At 39.5% G+C, this 22117-nt stretch overlaps 1 protein-coding gene across 3 annotated transcripts in view; it reads right to left on the bottom strand.

The window, feature by feature from the left end:
• The window catches only part of LOC134345393 (GRB10-interacting GYF protein 2-like), a 194989-nt gene that overhangs the window by 62902 nt on the left and 109970 nt on the right, over positions 1 to 22117 (bottom strand). For all 3 annotated transcript variants that reach the window (XM_063045984.1, XM_063045986.1, XM_063045985.1), the window contains exons 14-15: positions 21567 to 21726; positions 3583 to 3749 (exon numbers count right to left, since the gene is read on the bottom strand). In XM_063045984.1, coding sequence (XP_062902054.1) covers positions 3583 to 3749; positions 21567 to 21726 — 327 coding nt within the window. The remainder of the gene's footprint in view (positions 1 to 3582; positions 3750 to 21566; positions 21727 to 22117) is intronic.

Below are 22117 nucleotides of genomic sequence, written 5' to 3'. Positions count from 1 at the left end.
TTGTAAAAGTATGGTCAAGGGAGGAGGAGTGCTTACAGGACTGCTTTGAATCAGTGGACTCCACCATTTTCTGGGACTCCTGTTCAGATCTAAATATGCCACAGACATTACTGACTTCCTCAAGAAGTATGTGGAAGAGTGCATAACATGAGAACATACCAGGCATAGCCAAACCAGAAGTCATGGATGAACCAAGAGATTCAGTCTGCTGAGGCCAAGTTCTGTGGTGTTCAATACAGTACTGGTGAAACAGAACTCCACAAGAAATCCAGGTATGACCTATGGAAGGCCATCTTAAGAGTGAAAAATCAATTCTGAATAGTCAATGATGGAATCGGATCCATGTCAGCTATGGCAATTTTGCAGACCATTTCTCCCTACAAGGTGAATCCTAACATAAATGGCTGTGACACAACACTCTCCAATGAACTGAACAGCTTTTATACACACATTGAAAGGGAGAATAAAACTAGACCTGCACGAATCCTTGCAACATCTGGCAACCTTGTCATATTTGTCTCAGAGGCTGATGTCAGAATATCTTTCAAGTGGGTGAACCATCATAAGGCAAGGCGTCGGACCCCAATGGTGTCCCTGGCAAGGCAATGAAAACCTGTGCCAACCAACTAGCTAGAATATGATAAGACATCTTCAATCTCTTACCACTATAGTCTGAAGATCCCACCTGCTTCAAAGGGGCATCAATACCGGTGCCCAAGAGTAGGGTGGGCTGTCTCAACATTTATTACCCAGTATCACTCACAACTACTATGATGAAGTGCTTTGAGAGGCTGGCATGGCTAGAATCAACTCTTGCCTAAGCAAGAACTTGGCCCCCCTGCAATTTTCCTACCATCACAATAGTCTACATTGGATACAATCTCACTGGCTCGCCACTCAGCCTTGGAGCACCTGAACAACAGCAATATCTTCGTCAGACTGCTGTTTATTGGTTACAGCTCAGCATTCAACATCATCAGCCCCTAAGGACTAACCAATAAGCTTCTGTACCTCCCTCTGCAAATGGATCCTTGACTTCCTCAATGGGAGACCACAGCTAGTGAGGATCGGAAATAACATCACCTCCTTGGTGATAATCAACACAGATGCTCAAGAATGTGGGCTTAGCCCACTTCTCTTGCTACTCTCTATGTTCACAATAAAGCCCGTGAGACCACAGGTTGCAGAGTAAGCAGGAATAGCCACGTACTGGTGAGAGACATCTCTCTCTCCCTCTCCCTCCCTCCTCCCCCCCCCCCCCAATATCCCTCACTTCATTCCCCTCCTTGCCTCTTCTCTGAAACTGATCGTTTTATCTAACCAGGCTTAGTCATCAACATCAAACAATTGGGAAAGGAGTGGTCAAATCTGGAACCATCTTAGAGATACTTGTCATATTACTCCTCTTGCAATATATGAACCAATATATCAATTAGAAAACATATAAGTCTGAAGTTCAAGTTTATTCTCATCTGAATATTATATACACACACACACACACACACATACAGATGAGAATATATATACACACACACACACACACATATATATCTGCGCCTTCCTGAAGTCCAGAATCACCGCTTTTGTCTTGGCCATGTTGAGAGTCAGGTTATTGCTCTTGCACCATATGACAAGCCTGTCTCCTCTCGGTATGCTGACTCATCATTGCTGACGAAGCCAACCGCTGTTGTATCACCAGCAGTGCAGCCATGAGTCAGCAATAGGATGAGAACACAACCCAGGTGACACCAGTGGTCAACATGATGGATCTTGAGTGTTGCTGCTGACTTAGGTGCTGATTCCCAAAGATGAAAGCTTAACCATCAGCCTCTGAAGGATGGTTGTGTTAAATGCCATGTTGAAGATGATGAACAATGTCTGGCATATGAGGCATCGTTTTCTATGTGGGACAGATGGAGTGGTGGCCTGAGGCTACGACATCATCAGGTGGCTGGTTTGAGTGGAAGGCAAACTGGAAAGAGCCCAATGTAGCTGAAAGGTGGGATCTTATATTACCGATCAAAGCATTATGATTTTTGAAGTCAGTGCCACTGATCAGTGATCATTTAGGCCAGTTACTGTCACTCTCTTGGGCACCGGAATGATGGCGGTTGCTTAGATGCCTGCAGGGTCAGTAACCTAGCACCAATTATAGTCAATCTTTATGATAAAGGCCCATACAGTCAGCAATGGCTAAACAATTGAAATTGGGTTTGTGCAAATAATACAATTTTAGGAATTAGTGATTCAAAGAGATTAAAGGGACTGAAGTAAGCTCATGGTGGGATTTGAACACAATGAACACTTAAAATTGCACAGGATACTGCTGAAGGAACAAACTCTCCATCACAATATTCAAAACTAAATGTAATCGTACTTCCATTCTGAACTACCCAATCACAAAAATTCTACATTAAACCCTACTTTATTCTCCCCGTATTCCTATCATTTCCCATCCAGACCATTCCACTAACCTAGACAAGAGCAATTTTACAGCAGCCAATTAACATGTTTTTAAGATGCAAGAGGAAACTGACGCGCTTTCAGAAACTGATGAATTCAGATGGAGAACGTGCAAACTCCACACAGATAACAACTGAGGTCCAGATTGAATCAGCATCTTTTGTATTGTGAGGCAGCAGTTCTTCTAGTTGTGCCATTTAAGTGCAATAAAACTGCAATTAACTCACAATTGATTTAAACATGTCAGAAACTACCTGTTCTTTTGAACGTTTAAACTTCTAAACTTTTATGCTCTATTATCTCTATCGATTCAATTTACTTAAAACAGCATTAATTTTAAAACTAAAATATAAATACTAAAGAATTCACATCATAAAACGGGTTAATTCTAGAAGATTTTCAAAAACTTTTCATATCAAACTTGTTGACAAACATTTCACTTCTGTTATTTCTGATGCCTGTTATTCACCCCAACTATTTTTACTCTAGAGTTCCCCAAAGAATTTATTGGTGACCAACTTTTGATTATGTCCTATATTTTCATATTTCTAACAGGTGAGAACTTCTTTCTTCTTGGCTAACTCATCAAATCCCCTTGTAATTTTAAAGATCATCTTTAAAGGTCATCTTACAGCTCTCCCTCTACTGAAGAAAAGAGCCTCAATTCTTTATTGTTTTTACAATAAAATGACTGCGTAAATGAAAACTGCTATTATGGCCTCATTAGGATTAGCCTTAAAATATTTTTCAAATTACTTTGTTCTTTGTTTCGTGTCATTTTTGTTCATTACATTTTACTATTTTGTAATTGCTATTGCCCAGATGTTCTCCAAACCCTGCAGTTGCTTCCCTTGTCTCTTCTTCATTTCTCATTGCGAGCTTCTCTATTATTAGGCTTCTAAGACAGCAAAAAATTAAGCAAATGTTATCATTATTACAGAGGACTGATGCATTGCATAATACCTTTACCAATCATCTGCAATGAAAAATGCACATGAGCGAACTATACAAGTAAAATAATTCACTTTTGTTTTAGGCATAAATGTCTTGATTTCATATACTGATAATCACCCAAATTTAATATTTAGCTATTTTTCATTATAACATAAATCATCTTACCAGCAATGGAGGAGGGGAGGGTCCTGGAGCAAAAGGCACTCTGCCCCACATCTTAATAACCTCTCCCAATGGCTGGAAACCCTCATCACAGCCTCTCTTTATAAGTAAAGACATAGTGAAGTAGCCTGCCTGGAACCATTCTGCCATCTCTTGGTTAGTGAAAGGTCCTAGAGTGTAGATAAATTAATATACATTTAAAATAATCCACAAACAATAGCCCAGTCAGTACTTATTTCTCAGGTACTAAAACATCAAATAATTTGCATTTCAACCCTGCAAGATTATGCACTGACAAGATGCCAATATTTCCTTCCAACATATTTAGCATTACTTTCTTTAGAATTAACCATGATGCTAAAATATAAAGATAATTAAAGTTGTATGTAACCAAAATTCATAGTTCCTATGTTCATCATAAAATAAAATCAGACCAACTGATAGCACATCTCAAACTTTTGGCATTATGTAGTCATTCAAAATTTAAACAATATATCTTCTGAGAACATAAAGAGAAGTAAGCTCATACAAGAAAGCAATATATTAGAGCCTCAAATGAAAAAAATACATGGATTATGTTTGATGGATCTAACCACCAGGTGAAGAGATATCCAAAGTGATGAACTGGAGACTGTAAGCTTATTCTTTATATGCTGTTTTCATTTAGGGAAGCAAAAAGCATACTGACCTTTAAAGCAAGGGGGCTGGAATTTTTTAAAAAACTGGGAAGTTTTGAAAAGCTCATAGATAAGGTTACAACAGGAATTCTGCAGATGCTGGAAATTCAAGCAACATACATCAAAGTTGCTTGTGAACGCAGCAGGCCAAGCAGCATCTGTAGGAAGAGGTGCAGTCGACGTTTCAGGCCGAGACCTTTCGTCAGGACTAACTGAAGGAAGAGTGAGTAAGGGATTTGAAAGTTGGAGGGGGAGGGGGAGATCCAAAATGATAGGAGAAGACAGGAGGGGGAGGGATAGAGCCGAGAGCTGGACAGGTGATTGGCAAAAGGGGATATGAGAGGATCATGGGACAGGAGGTCCAGGAAGAAAGACGGGGGGGGGGGTGACCCAGAGGATGGGCAAGAGGTATATTCAGAGGGACAGAGGGAGAAAAAGGAGAGTGAGAGAAAGAACGTGTGCATAAAAATGAGTAACAGATGGGGTACGAGGGGGAGGTGGGGCCTTAGCGGAAGTTAGAGAAGTCGATGTTCATGCCATCAGGTTGGAGGCTACCCAGACGGAATATAAGGTGTTGTTCCTCCAACCTGAGTGTGGCTTCATCTTTACAGTAGAGGAGGCCGTGGATATTCATGTCAGAAGGGGAACGGGATTTGGAATTAAAATGTGTGGCCACTGGGAGATCCTGCTTTCTCTGGCGGACAGAGCGTAGATGTTCAGCAAAGCGGTCTCCCAGTCTGCGTCGGGTCTCGCCAATATATAAAAGGCCACATCAGGAGCACCGGACGTAGTATATCACCCCAGTCGACTCACAGGTGAAGTGATGCCTCACTTGGAAGGACTGTTTGGGGAGGAAGTGTAAGGGCATGTGTAGCACTTGTTCCGCTTACACGGATAAGTGCCAGGAGGGAGATCAGTGGGGAGGGATGGGGGGGACGAATGGACAAGGGAGTTGTGTAGGGAGCGATCCCTGCGGAATGCAGGGGGGGAGGGGAGGGAAAGATGTGTTTAGTGGTGGGATCCCGTTGGAGGTGGCGGAAGTTACGGAGAATAATATGTTGGACCCGGAGGCTGGTGGGGTGATAGGTGAGGACCAGGGGAACCCTATTCCTAGTGGGGTGGTGGGAGGATGGAGTGAGAGCTGATGTACGTGAAATAGGGGAGATGCATTTAAGAGCAGAGTTGATAGTGGAGGAAGGGAAGCCCTTTTCTTTAAAAAAGGAAGACATCTCCCTCGTCCTAGAATGAAAAGCCTCATCCTGAGAGCAGATGCGGCGGAGACGGAGGAATTGCGAGAAGGGGATGGCGTTTTTGCAAGAGACAGGGTGAGAAGAGGAATAGTCCAGATAGCTGTGAGAGTCAGTAGGCTTATAGTAGACATCAGTGGATAGGCTGTCTCCAGAGGCAGAGACAGAAAGATCTAGAAAGGGGAGGGAGGTGTCGGAAATGGACCAGGTAAACTTGAGGGCAGGGTGAAAGTTGGAGGCAAAGTTAATAAAGTCAACGAGTTCTACATGCGTGCAGGAAGCAGCACCAATGCAGTCGTCGATGTAGCGAAGGGAAAGTGGGGGACAGATACCAGAATAGGCACGGAACATAGATTGTTCCACAAACCCAACAAAAAGGCAGGCATAGCTAGGACCCATACGGGTGCCCATAGCTACACCTCTAATTTGGAGGAAGTGGGAGGAGCCAAAGGAGAAATTATTAAGAGTAAGGACTAATTCCGCTAGATGGAGCAGAGTGGTGGTAGAGGGGAACTGATTAGGTCTGGAATCCAAACAGAAGCATAGAGCTTTGAGACCTTCCCGATGGGGGATGGAAGTATATAAGGACTGGGCATCCATGGTGAAAATAAAGCGGTGGGGGCCAGGGAACTTAAAATCATCGAAAAGTTTAAGAGCGTGAGAAGTGTCACGAACATAGGTCAGAAGGGATTGAACAAGGGGGGATAAAACCGTGTCGAGGTATGCAGAAACGAGTTCGGTGGGGCAGGAGCAAGCTGAGACAATAGGTCGGCCAGGACAGGCAGGTTTGTGGATCTTGGCTAGGAGGTAGAAACGGGAAGTGCGGGGTGTGGGAACTATAAGGTTGGTAGCAGTGGATGGGAGATCCCCTGAGCGGATAAAGTCAGTGATGGTGTGGGAGACAATGGGAGATAAGGTTACACTCTAGGTTATATGCATAGTTTTGCCCCCCTTATTTATGAAAGGACATACCAGCTTTGGAGGCATTTCAAGAGATTCACTTGCTTGATTGATTGGTGAAAGAATTATTATATCACAAGTAGTCAAAGAAATTGGATCAATTACTAATTCTAATCCTGAATTAGAAGATGAGGGGTGACCTTATTGAGACATTTAAGCTCCCAAGTGGTGTGACATAGTAGATACTGAAACGTTTTCACTGATGTGAGAGCCTCAAATAATGGGTTATTGTTTCAATAAGTGAGGTGAATAGGATTTTTTTCCTCAGAGGATAAATTGCTGACACTCTTTGGCTCAGAATGTTGTTGGACCTAGAATATTAGAGTTACCTACATTGAGGTCAATAAATATTTAAAAGATTGGAAACTGGCACAGAAGTTGTGCTTGCTTTCGAGAGTGCAGGAAAGATTCACCATGATTTTGCCTGGGATGATGTTCTGAGTTGTAAGAAATTGAATTTTTTTTCTAGTAACTGAGAAGTCTGAATGGGTTGCAAATGGGCATAGTAAACTCTTCCTCATAGCAGTGGTGTCTCTAATCAAAGGACTGGGGTTATGGTAAGGCATAAGACGAGATACAAAGAATAATTTTTTCATCCAGAGGATTGTTGGGGGTTTGGAACATAAGTGTAGTGGCGGCAGAGATTCGCACAACTAAAGTATCCAGACAACCACTTGAAGTGCTAAAACACAAAAGGCTAGAGACTAAGTGATGGGAAATGGGATGGTCACATGGACAGAATAGACAAAAAGAGTGTTTCAGCACTGTGTAACTCTTAAGAGGAGATAATGGGGCCCGGAGTAGATCAGCATGATCATACTGAATGGAAGGATATGCTTAGAAGCCAGATAGACTACTCATGGCCCTATTTTCTTGTGTTCTTGTACTTCTGTTGTTAGCTTCCATTTAGCCATAATACTGTACAAATTGCAGCTCTGATTCATAAATTAGATTACGATACATTTCTTTATCACATTGAATTTTAAATGTTCATCAAAAAAATTGTACTGAAACACAAACAGAAAAGTCTCAAGAAGGTACCAACTGTTCATCTACAACTGCTCCTATATTCCAAATAATGCAAATGCACTTTTCTGAATACCTAGGTTCAGCATTTCAAATTCCAATTTTAAATAATGGGAATCTATTTGTTTAAAGCTATTTCATTTAAAATATTTGTGGGAAATGACCTGTTTCTTAAATATGGAAATTTGTTTTACAGTGTTCTGGAACCCCTTCATTAAATCTCCAATAAAGTTCAATTCCACTGCAACAGACAGCATCCTTCTTTTGCCTTACTAAATCAAATGATACTTTTCACCTCCATAAGATGACAGTAGACAATCTCAAGGATGGAAAATGATATTCATGTGCTTTGCCTGCTGTTGGCGACCGAGAAGGAGGTTGAATCGTTCGGATAGAGATGGTGCTCAGTACTTGGTGTCGGAGAGCTAATCAGAGCTCGAAGTTTTCGGATGACTCAGAGTTGGACCGTGGTCGGGTATGGCAGGGAGAGTTTTTCTTCCTTCTCCCGTCTGCGTGAGATGTGGGATACTTGAGAGACTTTGAACTTTTACTGTGCTCATGGACTTCTTCATCAAGTTATGGTATTGTTGCACTGTTGTAACTATATGTTATAATTATGTGGTTTTGTTAGTTTTTTTTCCAGTCTTGGTCTGTCCTGTGTTTTGTGATATCACACCAGAGGAAATATTGTATCATTTCTTAATGCATGCATTACTAAATGACAATAAAAGAGGACTGCGTGTCTTCATAATCTAATTTTTGGATCATGTACAGGAACTACTGTTGATTGACAAATTTTTGCTCAGTGCAAGACTTTCCCAAAACAACCTTCCCATAAATCATAGAACTAAATGATAAGCAAAAAAAATGCCCTTAAACTAAAGATAAACACTTTCATTTGTAAGTAACACACACAAAATACTGGAAGAACTCAGCAGGCCACGTAGCGTCCATGGAAAAGAGTACTGTTGACATTTCAGGCCAAGACCTTTCAGTAGGACCCTTCCCTTATACAAAAGTGCTTTCATTTGTAAAACACTTTGTAGGTATTGCTCACCCAAACCTTTCCTCATCTTGAGGCATAACAAAGTTGCAGTGCATAACCAAAAAGATCCCATTATAGTTCTGAAAAGAACCAGCATTTTTAATATTTTGATGTAATAAAACTAAAAATACCGTGACAAAGGGAATTTGATGACTAATTGAGTTTCTCCAAAAATACAGATCAATAATCAAAAATGCTGTTCAAGTCAACATTAAACAATAGCCAGTCAGCCACAGTTACCACCTTTTGAGATAAACATTCAAAATTGACTTGTTGGAATAGCTGCAAACTAAACATGCTAATTGGCAAAAAATTCTGCAACTGACGCCTCAAAGAAAGTTGACCTCTTAGAATTTTCCTCCCTGTACAGCGAAGAAAGAAACTCAAAAGTTTGGATATATAGGAGAAAATTTTAGCTAGGAAGCTCTGCACTATTACAGGGCTGCAAATTACTTCTGCTTTCAGGTCATGTTGTGCACCATATAAACAAAGATTCAGCAAATAATCAATTTTGCAATAAACTTAGGGGCAAGTTTTTTTTTTACGCAGAGAGTGCTGAGTGTGGGGAATGGACTGCCGGTGACGGTGGTGGAGGCGGATACGATAGGGTCTTTTAAGAGACTCCTGGATAGGTACATGGAGCTTAGAAAAATGGACGGCTATGGGTAACCCAAGGTAATTTCTAAGGTAAGGACACGTTCAGCACAGCTTTGTGGACCAAAGGACCTGTATTGTGCTGTAAGTTTTCTATGTTTCTAAACGATTGGTCATTAAGTCCATTTAAAAAAAGGATTTGAAAATGGTCTTGGCTGTGTGTGTGGTAGGTATGTCCAACCAATCAGAGTTTTTCCAAGGTTACCAGGAACACTAATAAGGGAAAGGCAGTGGATTTTGTCTACAAGGATTTAGAGCAAGGTCTTTGACAAGGTCCTGCATAGGAAGTTGATCAAGAAGGTTCAGTCACTTGGCATTCAAAATGAGGAAGCAAATTGAATTCGAAGCTGGATTTGCGGGAGAAGTTATAGAGTATTAGCAAATGACTGCCTCTCTGATTGGAGGTCTGTGCAATATTGTGTGCTTCAGGGATCAGTGCTAGGATTGTTGTTTTGTCATCTACATTAATGATATGGATGATAATGTGGTAAGCTGGATCAACAAATTTGCAGATGACACCAAGATTGGGGGTGTAGTGGATGGCAAGGAAGGCTAAAGTTTGCACCTGGATCTGTACCAGTCAGAAAAGTGCCAGATGGAAGTTAATGCAGGCAAATATGAGGTGTTGCACTTTGGAAGGACAAACCAGGGTAGGACTCAACACAGTGAACTGTAAAATTGAGTGCGGTAAAACAGAACACAAATCCATAATTCCTTGAAAGTGGCATCATAGGTAGATGAAGTTAGGGTTTTATTCCCTGGAAAGTAGAAGAATGAGGGGCGATTTGACAAAGGTAAACAAATTTACGAAAATATAGAAAGGATAATGCAAGCAAGCTTTTCCACCAAGGATAAGTGAGACTGGAACTAGAAGTCATGGTTTAAGGGTGAAAGTAAAAATGTTTAAGGGGAACTCAAGAGGGACTTTCTTCATTCAAAAAGTGATGAGTGTGGAAAGAGCTGCTAGCAGAATTGGTGGATGTGGGCTTGATTTCAATAGTTAAGAGAAATTTCAAAGTTCGATGTAAATACATTTCACAATATACAACTCTAAGATTCATTTAATTGTGGCCATACTCAATAAATCCATTGACCATAATAGAATCAATAAAAAACTGCACCAACAGGGCAGACAACCAGTGTGCAAAAGACAGCACACCATGCAAATACAGAAAGATATACTAATAGTAACATATTAGCTATATTATGACCCATCAGTTAATACAGATAAGACAATCCATAATAACCATCCAGATGTAATACAGGATAAAAAAAAGAACAACTTTCTTAATCAATATAGCCATTCCACACACACAATGTATAGAAATTAACACGTGAAAAACACCAGACAAATGCTGAATTAAAAGATGATATTGAAAGACTTTGGAAAATGAACAAGGTGTACATTGTCCAGATAGTATTATCTACAACTGGTGTCATCCCAAAATCACTACATAATAGCATTAAACAATTAGGGTTACACAGCAGCAGTATCTATATGTAAATCTTCAGGAAGCCACAATACTAACCACCAATATAATAGTCCGAAAGTTTCTAGCAATTGACAAATGAGCGTGCTTGGCTATGCCCCTGCCTCAGGTTTTACCCTGAAAAAAAATAAAGCCGAGAAAAAAATAAAGGTAATTATAATAAATAAATAAGCAATAAATAGAGAACATGAGATGAAGAGTCTTTGAAAGTAAACCTATAGGTTATAGGAACGGTTCAGTAATGGGGTGAGTGAAGTTATCCCCTCTGGTTCAAAAGCCTGATGATTGAGAGGTAATAACTGTTCCTGAACCTGGTAGTGGTCCTGAGGCTCCTTTATCTTCTTTCTGGTGGAAACAGTGTGAAAAGAACATGACCTGTGGGGTGGGAGTCCCTGATGATAGATGCTGCTTTCCTGTGACAAAGCTCCGTGTAGATGTGTTCAATGATTGGGAGGGCTTTGCTCATAATGGACTGGGCTGTATCCACTACTTTTTGTAGGAAATTTTCTTTTCAAGGGCACTGGTGTTCCCATACCAGCCCATGATGCAGCTAGTCAATCTACCTCTCCACCACATGTCTGTAGAAGTTTGTTGATGTTTTAGATGTCATGTCAAATCTTCACAAACCGCTAAGGAAGCAGAGGAACTTTCTTCATAATTGCACTTATGTGCTGAGCCTAGGACAGGTCATCTGAAATGATAACACCAAGGAATTTTAAACTTGCTGATCTCTCCACCTCTGAAAGTCTGTTGAGGATTGGTTCAAGGACCAATTACTTCCTTCGGATCAGTACACGGATGGAATGGGTTTGGAGGGCTATATTCCCGGTGCAGGTTGATGAGACTAGGCAGAATAATAGTTCGACATGAACTAGATGGGTCAAAGTGACTGTTTCTGTGCTGCAATGTTCAATGACTGACTGTACAAGTTTGTACATTCACCCTATGACAGTGAACAGAGTGCAGATTTGCTCTATTTCCTCCCAATCTCCAAAGATATTTCTGATTACTAAGTGTAATCTTAGTAAGTTAAATTGTGGGCAAGCTATATTGGTATTGGAAGTATGGCGACACTTAACAGCTGTCCCCAGCACATATTCAGGACTGTGATGATCATTGATGCAAAATGATGCATTTCACATATGTTTTCCTATATGTGACAATATAATCCTACTGGTGAATAATCACAGATGAAGAATTGAAAATATGCTTCCTTAAAATAGTCAATCTAAGATTGATTAACTGTCATGTAACTACAATTATGACACATTTTCTTTCCAATATATGAGCAGAGAGAGATTAATGACATTTCATGAAAATATTGTTGGATGCGAGTTAGGTATTTTTTAGATCCTTTTTAAGTGTGATTAACCTTTCAAAAGCATTTGATATAAGTTTAAGTTGAAAAATGCCCTAACTCTCCTGTTCATGTGTGGAAATTGGGTTTTTCATTAGTATTGATAAATAGGACAAAATTCTGAGAATCCATTACTAGTCAACCTGAGAGAGTTAGTTTCATTTGCTTCAGATAAAATTTATTGAGTTGAATTTTAATTACTGGGCTATTAGATTTTAATGGCCAGATGCTTACTGGTTTAAGTGTGATGGATATCCGCTTGTTGGGCCAGTAGGCCTCATGTTTTACCAAATTCGGTTTTCTAAACACAGCAGCTGCCACCTGTAGGTTTTTAGCAATTGTAAGAAAATTTCCAACTACAACTTTGTTTAGCTTCTGCTTGTAAATGGGAGCCAGTCTTCAGTTTTTAAAATGTAAATGGAAAGCCATAATCAGCTTAAAGATGAAAACACAACTTCGCAAATGAACTGTCTACGGAGCAGACTGCTAGCCCAAATCACCCTGTTTATTGCTGCTTGATATGCAGTATAAGACAATGGGTTATTTAATTTGGTTTGTTTCAAAGTAGACAAGTTGACCAAGTTGCTCAGTTCAAGGAAGCTTACAGACCAGGTGGAGAACATCATTTAGTATATCGAATAACTGATGTGTTTATAGCTGAAAGTTTTATGTATTCAGGAAGTTAACTTCACAGCACTGATTGTGCGTAGTTGGGACCTACATCTCCAAGAGGCCTTTAGACCTTTGGTGTGGAAAAAAAGGGGATTGAGGAAATACCAAATACGTGTGAAGTCACCCAAGAGGCAAGTTACTGTATAAATGTAGAGAGCAGTTCAGGTTTATTAAGAATGGGGTAAAGAACTTCAACGGGGTGACCTAAAATCCATTGCTCTAGCTTCGATTTCTGTGATGATCAATTCATTTATCTGCATTATTAATATGTCTTTTTAGTTTATAGGAATTGTAACTGTTTTGAAAATCCTTTGTTTTATAGAAATCCTTTCTGTTTGACATTATTCAGTTTTATGAATGTTACTCAGAAGAATACTTCTCAAAATATTTGTTTAGCTAGTTTAGCACAATATGTTACTACACATCTGTCACAAAAATGGCAAAAAAAAAATAGCTAATACCTAAAGCTAATCTGAATTACAGGGATATTTGAGTAAAAGACCAGAAAACATTTCAGGTTACAAAGCCAGAAGAAACACAATTTAGTGGCTTGTGATTTGAGGTCTGAGCTAGTGTCTAATATGAGTATATACTCTGACGCTATGGTGAGCAGAAATTAATATAGAAATTCATTACAATGTACAGCAGGTAATCTGCTAAAAGATGAGGATTCAGAAGTGACATAAATATAAAACTGAAAACCATCAGTATATGCATTCTTCCAGATAACCAGAAAAAATATTTTGCCCCCACTTCCAAAGCAATTGATTGGAAATTTAAGGTGGAAACAAAATAAAGTGCAATAGATAATTTAGGATCAAATTAGAAGCCAAATCAATGAAAAAGTATTTTATAGTATATTTAATATCTGTGATAATGGTGTATAAATATTATGAGTGTAAGCTGATTTTTTTTTTGCAAGTTACAACTAATGAGGTTTCAAGTTGAGAAAACATTGAGTAACGTGCTATATAAAGCTGAGTAACACAAGACTCCACAGATATATCACAAAAGAGCTCTGTTCATGCACCTGTATAAAGCTAGATCATTGGCCTCAGGGTGAACAGATGAGATGCTGATGAGTCAAGAGTAATCCTTTCTGCAGTTCCAGACATTCTTTGCAAATGCCAGCCATTAGGTCATTACATTTCCTTATTACACATTTATATTTGGTGTCTCATGTTAAAGCCAGTTTACCTATTGGTAGGAATGCACAGAAACCAACGTTGAACCAACTTTCGTTTGAATGAGAACACCCAAAATATACCGCATTGACATTACTGTACAGTCGGCCCTCCGTATCTGCAGGGGTTTGGTTCCGGAACCCCCTGTGGATCCCAAATTACGTGGATGCTCAAGTCCCGTATATAAAATGGCATAGTATTTGCATATAACCTACGCACATCCTCCCGTATACTTTAAATCATTTCTAGGTTACTTATAATACCTAACACAATGTAAATGCTATGTAAATAGTTGTTATACGGTATTGTTTAGGGAATAATGATAAGAAAAACAGTTTGTACATGTTCAGTACAGATGCAACCATCGTAGCTCTTCCGCGAACCCCAAACAGTGGAAGTAGCGAAAAGCGAAATTAGCGTTCAGCGTTTGTTTTACAGTGAGCTGTTATAGAGGGTGCACACACCCCGAGCAGCGAGAGTGGCGAAAAGAGAAAATAGCATTCAGCGTCTCAGCATCAAGCCGTCATAACTTTGAACTGTGTGAGATTTTCGCTACGACTGACAGTGCTGCAATGATTGCAGAAAAGTATGACTTCAATTTTGAAAAGGCACGTAGGTTTAGGGCAGGTTTGTAGGATGTTTTGAGTGCTTACAAAGAACTGTATGATAGAAAAATGCATGAACCTTCCAGTGTGCTCACTGTCTTCCTGATTCTGGTAAGTGAAACTACATTGGACATACATTATTTCTACTTTTATATAAGCTGTGTATTTATCATATTATTCCTGCTTTTACTGTATGTTAGTGTTATTTTAGGTTTTATGTGTTATTTGGTATGATTTGGTAGGTTATTTGTTGGGTCTGGGAACGCGCAAAAATTTTTCTCATATAAATTAATGGTAATTTATGGGATGGAATCCAGAGAAGTTTGACCAGGTGGATTCAGAATTGGCTTGCCTGCAGAAGGCAGAGGGTCGTGGTGGAGGGAGTACATTCAGATTGGAGGATTGTGACTAGTGGTGTCCCACAAGGATTGTTTCTGGGACCTCTACTTTTCGTGATTTTTATTAACGACCTGGATCTGGGGGTAGAAGAGTGGGTTGGCAAGTTTGCAGACGACACAGAGGTTGGTGGTGTTTGAGATAGTGTAGAGGATTGTCAAAGATTGCAGACAGATATTGATAGGTTGCAGAAGTGGCACATGGAGTTCTACCAGGAGAAGTGTGAGGTGGTACACTTTGGAAGAACAAACTCCAAGGCACAGTACAAAGTAAAAGGCAGGATACTTGGCAGTGTGGAGGAGCAGAGGGATCTGGGGGTACATGTCCACAGATCCCTGAAAGTTGCCTCACAAGTAGACAGGGTAGTTAAGAAAGCTTATGGGGTGTTAGCTTTCATAAGTCGAGGGATAGAGTTTAAGAGTCACGATGTAATGATGCAGCTCTATAAAACTCTGGTTAGGCCGCATTTTCAGTACTGTGTCCAGTTCTGGTCGCCTCACAAAAGGAAGGATGTGGAAGCATTGGAAAGGCTACAGAGGAGATTTACCAGGATGCTGCCTGGTTTAGAGGGTATGAATTATGATTAGAGATTAAGGGAGCTAGGGCTTTACTCTTTGGAGAGAAGGAGGATGAGAGGAGACATGATGGAGGTATACAAGATATTAAGAGGAATAGATAGAGTGGATAGCCAGTGCCTCTTCCCCAGGGCACCACTGCTCAATACAAGGGGACGTGGCTTTAAGATAAGGGGTGGGAAGTTCAAGGGGGATATTAGAGGAAGGTTTTTTTTTTACTCAGAGAGTGGTTGGTGCGTGGAATACGCTGCCCGAGTCAGTGGCGGAGGCAGATACACTAGTGAAATTTAAGAGACTACTAGACAGGTATATGGAGGAATTTAAGGTGAGGGGTTATATGGGAGGCAGGGTTTGAGGGTTGGCACAACAATGTCGGCCGAATGGCCTGTACTGTGCTGTACTGTTCTATGTTCTATGTTCTAATTGCTTCTTCGCTCTACTTTTGGATAGTGGGGGAAACCTGTACAATGGAAATGCTATGTAAATAGTTGTTACACTGTATTGTTTAGGGAATAAGAAGAGAGAGAGAGAACTTCCGGGGGCTTTTTTCGATTCTGATCCACGGCTGGTTGAATCCGCGGATATGGAGGGCCGACTGTATAGTGCGATTTAAAACCCAGTACAACACCTCAGAAAAATCCAGAGAAACACATGCTACAAAATCAGTAGCAATATTATCATCAAATAATGTGGAAGCATGGAATATTGGAATTCAAGTTCAGTAGCGGAATTCAGTGCCCATACCCGAGACTGATAACACTCTTGCATTCCTGGAGACGATACAAGAAAAAGTTGGTTAATTAACATGTAATTTCTCTCTTATCTCAAATCTCTTACATGATCATGAACACATTTGAATAATTCTGCATCTTATATTCTATCCTCCTGCAGCCACATGCACCACTGATGTGCTGAAGCCAAGCATCTCTGGGAAATTATCAAGCCTGATTTAGCCGGGGGCGTCACGTGATGACGTGGGATTGAGATGGGTAAATCCAGTTCTCCCATAAAAAATCAGCAAAGTACCACTTAAACAAAGTAAAGTTAATAAATACTTTCCGAAAACTACTTATAAACTTCGTAAGACTACTCTACGATATGCCTCATAAACCGCAACAGAAGAAGTCTGCTGTTGTGAAGCCGCCGCGAGATGGGAAGAAAAAAGGGCCTACTGCAGCGATGGAGCCTCGGATTCAGGTTGGAGCTCCTTCGGAGGAGACGTATTTTATCTCTGGCGTACAAGAACAGGGAGCAATGGCGGCGGTGCGGTAGCGGTCTCTCGGAAGAAGATGCCGGAAATGCGCATGCGCAAAGAAGTACGCATGCGCAAATCGACACAACTTAAACTACAAGAACCGACGGCCACTGCAACTGAAAGTGACTCAGAGTCAGAATTGGATATCGCAGAGAATACAGATGAAGAACAGGAGGAAGAACTGGAAGGGACTGGAAGTAAAGGAGACGACGGAGACATAAGAGAGGCTTTATTGCAATTAACGGCTGAATTAAGAAAATTAAGAACAGAGCTTAGAGACGTGAAGATGTGTTATGATAAAGCTATGAAAAGACAGGATAAAATGGATAAGAAACTTCAGAAGATGGAAAGAACAATGAAGCATTTTAACGATAGAGTGGAAAAAACAGAAAATTATGTGCTTGTCTGGAATACGGAAAGAAATTGACTCTTGGAGAAAGTGGACGTGTTGGAAAATTTTAGTAGACGTAATAATATTAAAATTGTTGGTCTTAAAGAAGGTATAGAGGGAGATAATCCAATAGAATTTTTTCAAAGGTGGATCCCAAAAATTTTGCAAATGAAAGAGGAAGACCGATCAATTGAAATTGAGCGGGTACATAGAGCTCTAAGACCAAAGCCACAAGATGATCAATATCCACGATCAATTTTTAATAAAATTCTTAAGATTTCAAGACAAAGAAAGGATTCTACAGGCGGCTGCCCAAGCTGCCAAAAAGAGAAAAGGGCCACTGATGATAAAAGAGAAGAAATTTTTTTTTTACTCTGACATAAGTTATGAACTTTTGAAGAAAAGGAAGAAATTTAATCCAGTGAAAAAAGCCCTATGGGATCACGGTTATCAATTTATATTGCATTATCCTGCAACCTTGAAGATTTTTTTGCCTGGTGGAGAAAAAAGATTTTTTGAAGATTACCGGAAAGCGGAGGAGTTTGTACGAGATTCTTTGAATATTCACCAGATACAAGAACAAACCCAGGGGACCGAGATGGATTGAAGATGAAGACTGGATCAAGGATTAGGTCTGTTGGACCTTTAGGCGGATGAATATATAAATATATTATTAACTATATGAGGGAGGGGAAGAAAGGTTAAAATTTGAGAAATATTAGCTGGGAATAATGACATTAATTTTTCTCTGTGTGTATATATATATATATATATATATATATATATATACACACACACACACACACACACACACACACACACACACACACACACACACACACACACAGTTTTTTGTTACAGGGGAGCTGGAAGAAACACTGACCAATTGCTACGTTATTCATGTGTGCAAGTGTGGCAATAGCCACGACCCGCACAATGGTAGTGTTGTGTATCTTTTCATTCACAACATTAGTGGGGGGTATTTTGTTTTTTCTTTTTTTGTATCTTATCTATCTTTTTTTTCTTTTTGCCTGGATGATTGGGAGGGAAACACATAGCAACATGGTGAAGTTCAAAGAGATGCCCCAGGGAACTATGAGAGTTGAGAAGCTAAGTAATGTTTTAGATTTTAAGAGATAAATATGAAACATTTTTGAATATTTAGAGCCCTCATTTACAGCTCCGATGATAAAGATCTTGGTTCCTTGGGGAAAGTAACAAACATATATTAAATTTATTTTTAATCCCATGGAGCATGGGCAAACCTTCCAATATTCAGGTGGTTCTTTTCGTTTTTTTTTCTTTTTCTTTAGATAGGAGTATATATATGGGGGGGAGGATTAAGGGGAGGGGGGAGGGTAGATATTATTTTCTCATGTATTTACTTTGAAAACTCAATAAAAATTATATTAATAAAAAGCCTGATTTAGCCAATTTTATCTACCATACAAAAGGTGGCAATAAAAAAACACCTCTACATAGATTCTCATAACAGAAATGTCAACTACACAATATCACTTCAAAACTTTTAAATTCTTTGCAATAATCTAATTAAATTCATCAATCTATCTGTATGATCCACAACATGACTCACAGTTCTATGCATATTATCTTTTTTCTACGTGGCACTTCCTCCCCTCAGCACCCAAGTTCTAATGCACATATTGAAGATTCAACTAATAATACAAAAATATACTTTTGAACTGCAACTAAATTTTGAGTCTTTTAATGACAAACTTTTAACTGAAGGCCTCAGCTTCTTTCAGAAACCAAGGCGGGGGATCAGTTCCAGTAAACACTAGTAACAGCAACACCACGGAATATTTTCTTTAACTGATATATTTTGCGGATCTATTTTTCAAAATTATTTGGAAATCTAGAAACACTTAAAATCTCTAAAATATAATTGAAAATGTGTATGCTTGCAAAGATACTACAGATTAAGCTAGTAGCATCCTTACAGTCGCAAACACGAGGAAATCTGCAGATGCTGGAAATTCAAGCAACACACACAAAAAATGCTGGTGAACTCAGCAGGCCAGGCAGCATCTACAGGAAGAGGTACAGTCGACGTTTCAGACCGAGACCCTACGTCAGGACGAAGGGCCTTGGCCCAAAACTTCGACTGTATCTCTTCCTATAGATGCTGCCTGGCCTGCTGCATTCACCAGCATTTTTGTGTGTGCAGCATGCTTACAGTATTTATTATTGCACTCTCCCACCATGAAAAAAACCAAGCCTTCCTCATGCTCAATTTAAGATCATTTAAAATTACTGCTTATGTTCAAGTCAACAAGCACTATCATGTCATATGGCAACAACGGCTGAAACACATTTTAATTACATGAGCAAAAGGTTTCAAAAATCATTGTATTAATTTTAAAGGAAAAATTATTTCAAGTTTTCACAATAAAAAGTCAGTTAAAAGACAGTAATTTTTAGGTCCATCAGGTTATTGGTCTCAAATGAATTTTAAACAGAATGAGTTTGAATGAATTGCATAATTTCTTTCATAAGAATTCCCATTATTCCCACAGCTAAACAACATCTTCAAAATAAATTCCGAATTATATCACAATGGATGACATAACATTTCTCAACACCGCCTGCCACACATCTATGTTCTATATTCCACAAGCAACCCATTGTTACCCTAGTCTCTCTTTTTTAAACTCCATATCTAATACATATCTGTGTTAAGAAATGATAATTGCAACTTGGAAGGCTGTATTTGATCTTAAGTATGCCAAAGGAATGAAATGAAGAAAACAAATAGAGGATAGGTAACTCCAGAATTCGGAACAAATCATTATCTGTGCACTTTCATCCAATCATTCAAAGTCAGAAGGCTGGGATCCAGGGAAATTTGGATGCATGGATTCAGACTTGGCTTACCCACAGAAGACAAAAGGTGGTGTTAGCTGCAGTATATTCTGCCTGGATGCCGGTGACCAGTGGTGTTCCACAGGGATTTGTTCTGAGATGCTGCTTATTGTGATTTTTACAAATGGTTTGGATGAGGATTACCAAGTCTGCAGATGACATGAAGGCTAATGGTGTTGTGGACAGTTGTATTTACAATTGAACATCAATAGAATGCAGAGTTGTGCGCTGAGAAGTGGCAGATGGAGTTCAATCCAGAAAAGTGTGAAGTGATACACTTTGGAAGGTTAGACTTGAAGGCAGAGTAGAGTATTATAGCAGCATTCTCAGCAGTGTGGAAGAGGGATCTTGAGCACATCCATACATCCTTCAAAGTTGCTGCACAAGCCGATAGGATGGTCAAAGTGTATGGTGTTTTGGGCTTCATTAGACAGGGGTAATGTTGCAGCTCTATAAAACTCTGGGTAGACCAAATGAAGTACTGTGTTTAGTTTTGGCCATCTCATTATGGGAAAGATGTGGAAGCTTTAGAGGGGATGCAGGAAAATTTACCAGGATGCTGTCTGATTAGGGAGCGTGTCATGAGGATAGACTGACCAAGTCAGTGTTTTTCTCCTTGGGGCAAAGGAAGATGGAAGGTGACTTGATGTAATAAGATGCACAGATACAGTGGCCAGCCAAAGACTTCTTTGCCCAGAGCAGAAATGGCTGATATGAAGAGATACAAATCTGAGGTGTTTGATGGGAAGTATAGAGGGCGGATGTCAAAGAGGTAGATTTTTTTTTACATGGAGTGGTGAGTGGGTGGAACACACTGCCAGGTATGGCAGTGGATATATTAGGAACATTTAAAAGAATTTTTAAATAAGCACATGGATGAAAGAAAAATTATGGGTTCTGTGGGAGGGAAGAATCAAATTTAATTTAGAGCAGATAAAAAAGTTGGCACAACACTGTGGGCTGAACAACCTGTACTGTGCTTACTGTTCTATAATCCCACCTTTTCACCCTACAACTGTGGCAGATGAACAAACTCATGCAGTCTCCAATTCCCATGAATAAATTCCCCAAAAATCTATGAATGTTAAAAAATTATTCAACCAAAATGAATGTCACATCAACTTTCTAGATTGTAAATCACTAAGCCCACATGTAATATGTACACCACATTGTGTGGGTATGCAGAAGTATGACAAAGAGCAAGAAGGTAGAGAATGGAACTGCCTGTATTAAAATTTTATAACTTATAGAAAGCAGAAAAATAAACTCGTGACATTAAAATGGCAGTTTGAATTTCTACTTGCCTGCACCTGTATCACAATCCTTTATTGTCACTTTATTTGGGGAAACAACACTTAGTGTGGACTCCCAATGAAATGCTAAATAAATGCAAGTAATTTATAATTAACAGCTGTAGTACTCTGCAGACAAAAAAATTGTTTTCCAACTGTAAATAGTAACTTGAAATCTACTTGCTGGCAATTCTAAATGCTTTCCTATACAAGTAGGATTTAAAAGTCAAGATGCAAAGCTTACAAATTACTAATTTCCAGGAGCTTTTAACATATACCTTGTATTTCTCCTTGGGGATCTTTATAAAACCACTTCATTGCAGCTTCATGAGACAATGGCAAGGTAGCAGCTTTAGTCCGTTGCTCTTGAATTTGTGTTGATAGCCTTTCATCATCTATGGCATTATCCTGCAAAGATGCTACCATCTTCTCTGCTTCCTGAATTGGAAAAAAATATTATTCAAATTTTGTTGAAGAATGACTATATGCAAGATGCAACCCAGTTATATACACTTACATTAAACTACATTGTACGTCTCTACTTCCTCAAATTTGGACCACTCCAACTACCTTTCACTAAAAACATTCACAAACACGAAGTTTCTTTCCATTCTCAATAGCCCAATTTACACTTAGTGGCCACTTCATTAGGTACCTACTGTACCTAATAAAGTGGCCACTGAGTGCATGCTCATGGCTTTCTGCTGCTATAGCCCATCCACTTCAAGGCTTGATATGTTGTGTGTTCAGAGATGCCCTTCAGCAAATTACTGTAGTAAAGTGTGTTATGAGTTGCTGTCACTTTCCTGTCAGCTTCAACGCCAGTCTG

Source organism: Mobula hypostoma, chromosome 4 (genome assembly GCF_963921235.1).
Source record: "Mobula hypostoma chromosome 4, sMobHyp1.1, whole genome shotgun sequence".
NCBI classification, from domain to species: Eukaryota; Metazoa; Chordata; class Chondrichthyes; order Myliobatiformes; family Myliobatidae; genus Mobula; species Mobula hypostoma.
Note: the sequence above shows the minus strand (reverse complement) of the source record. Positions and strands in the feature narration are given on the sequence as shown.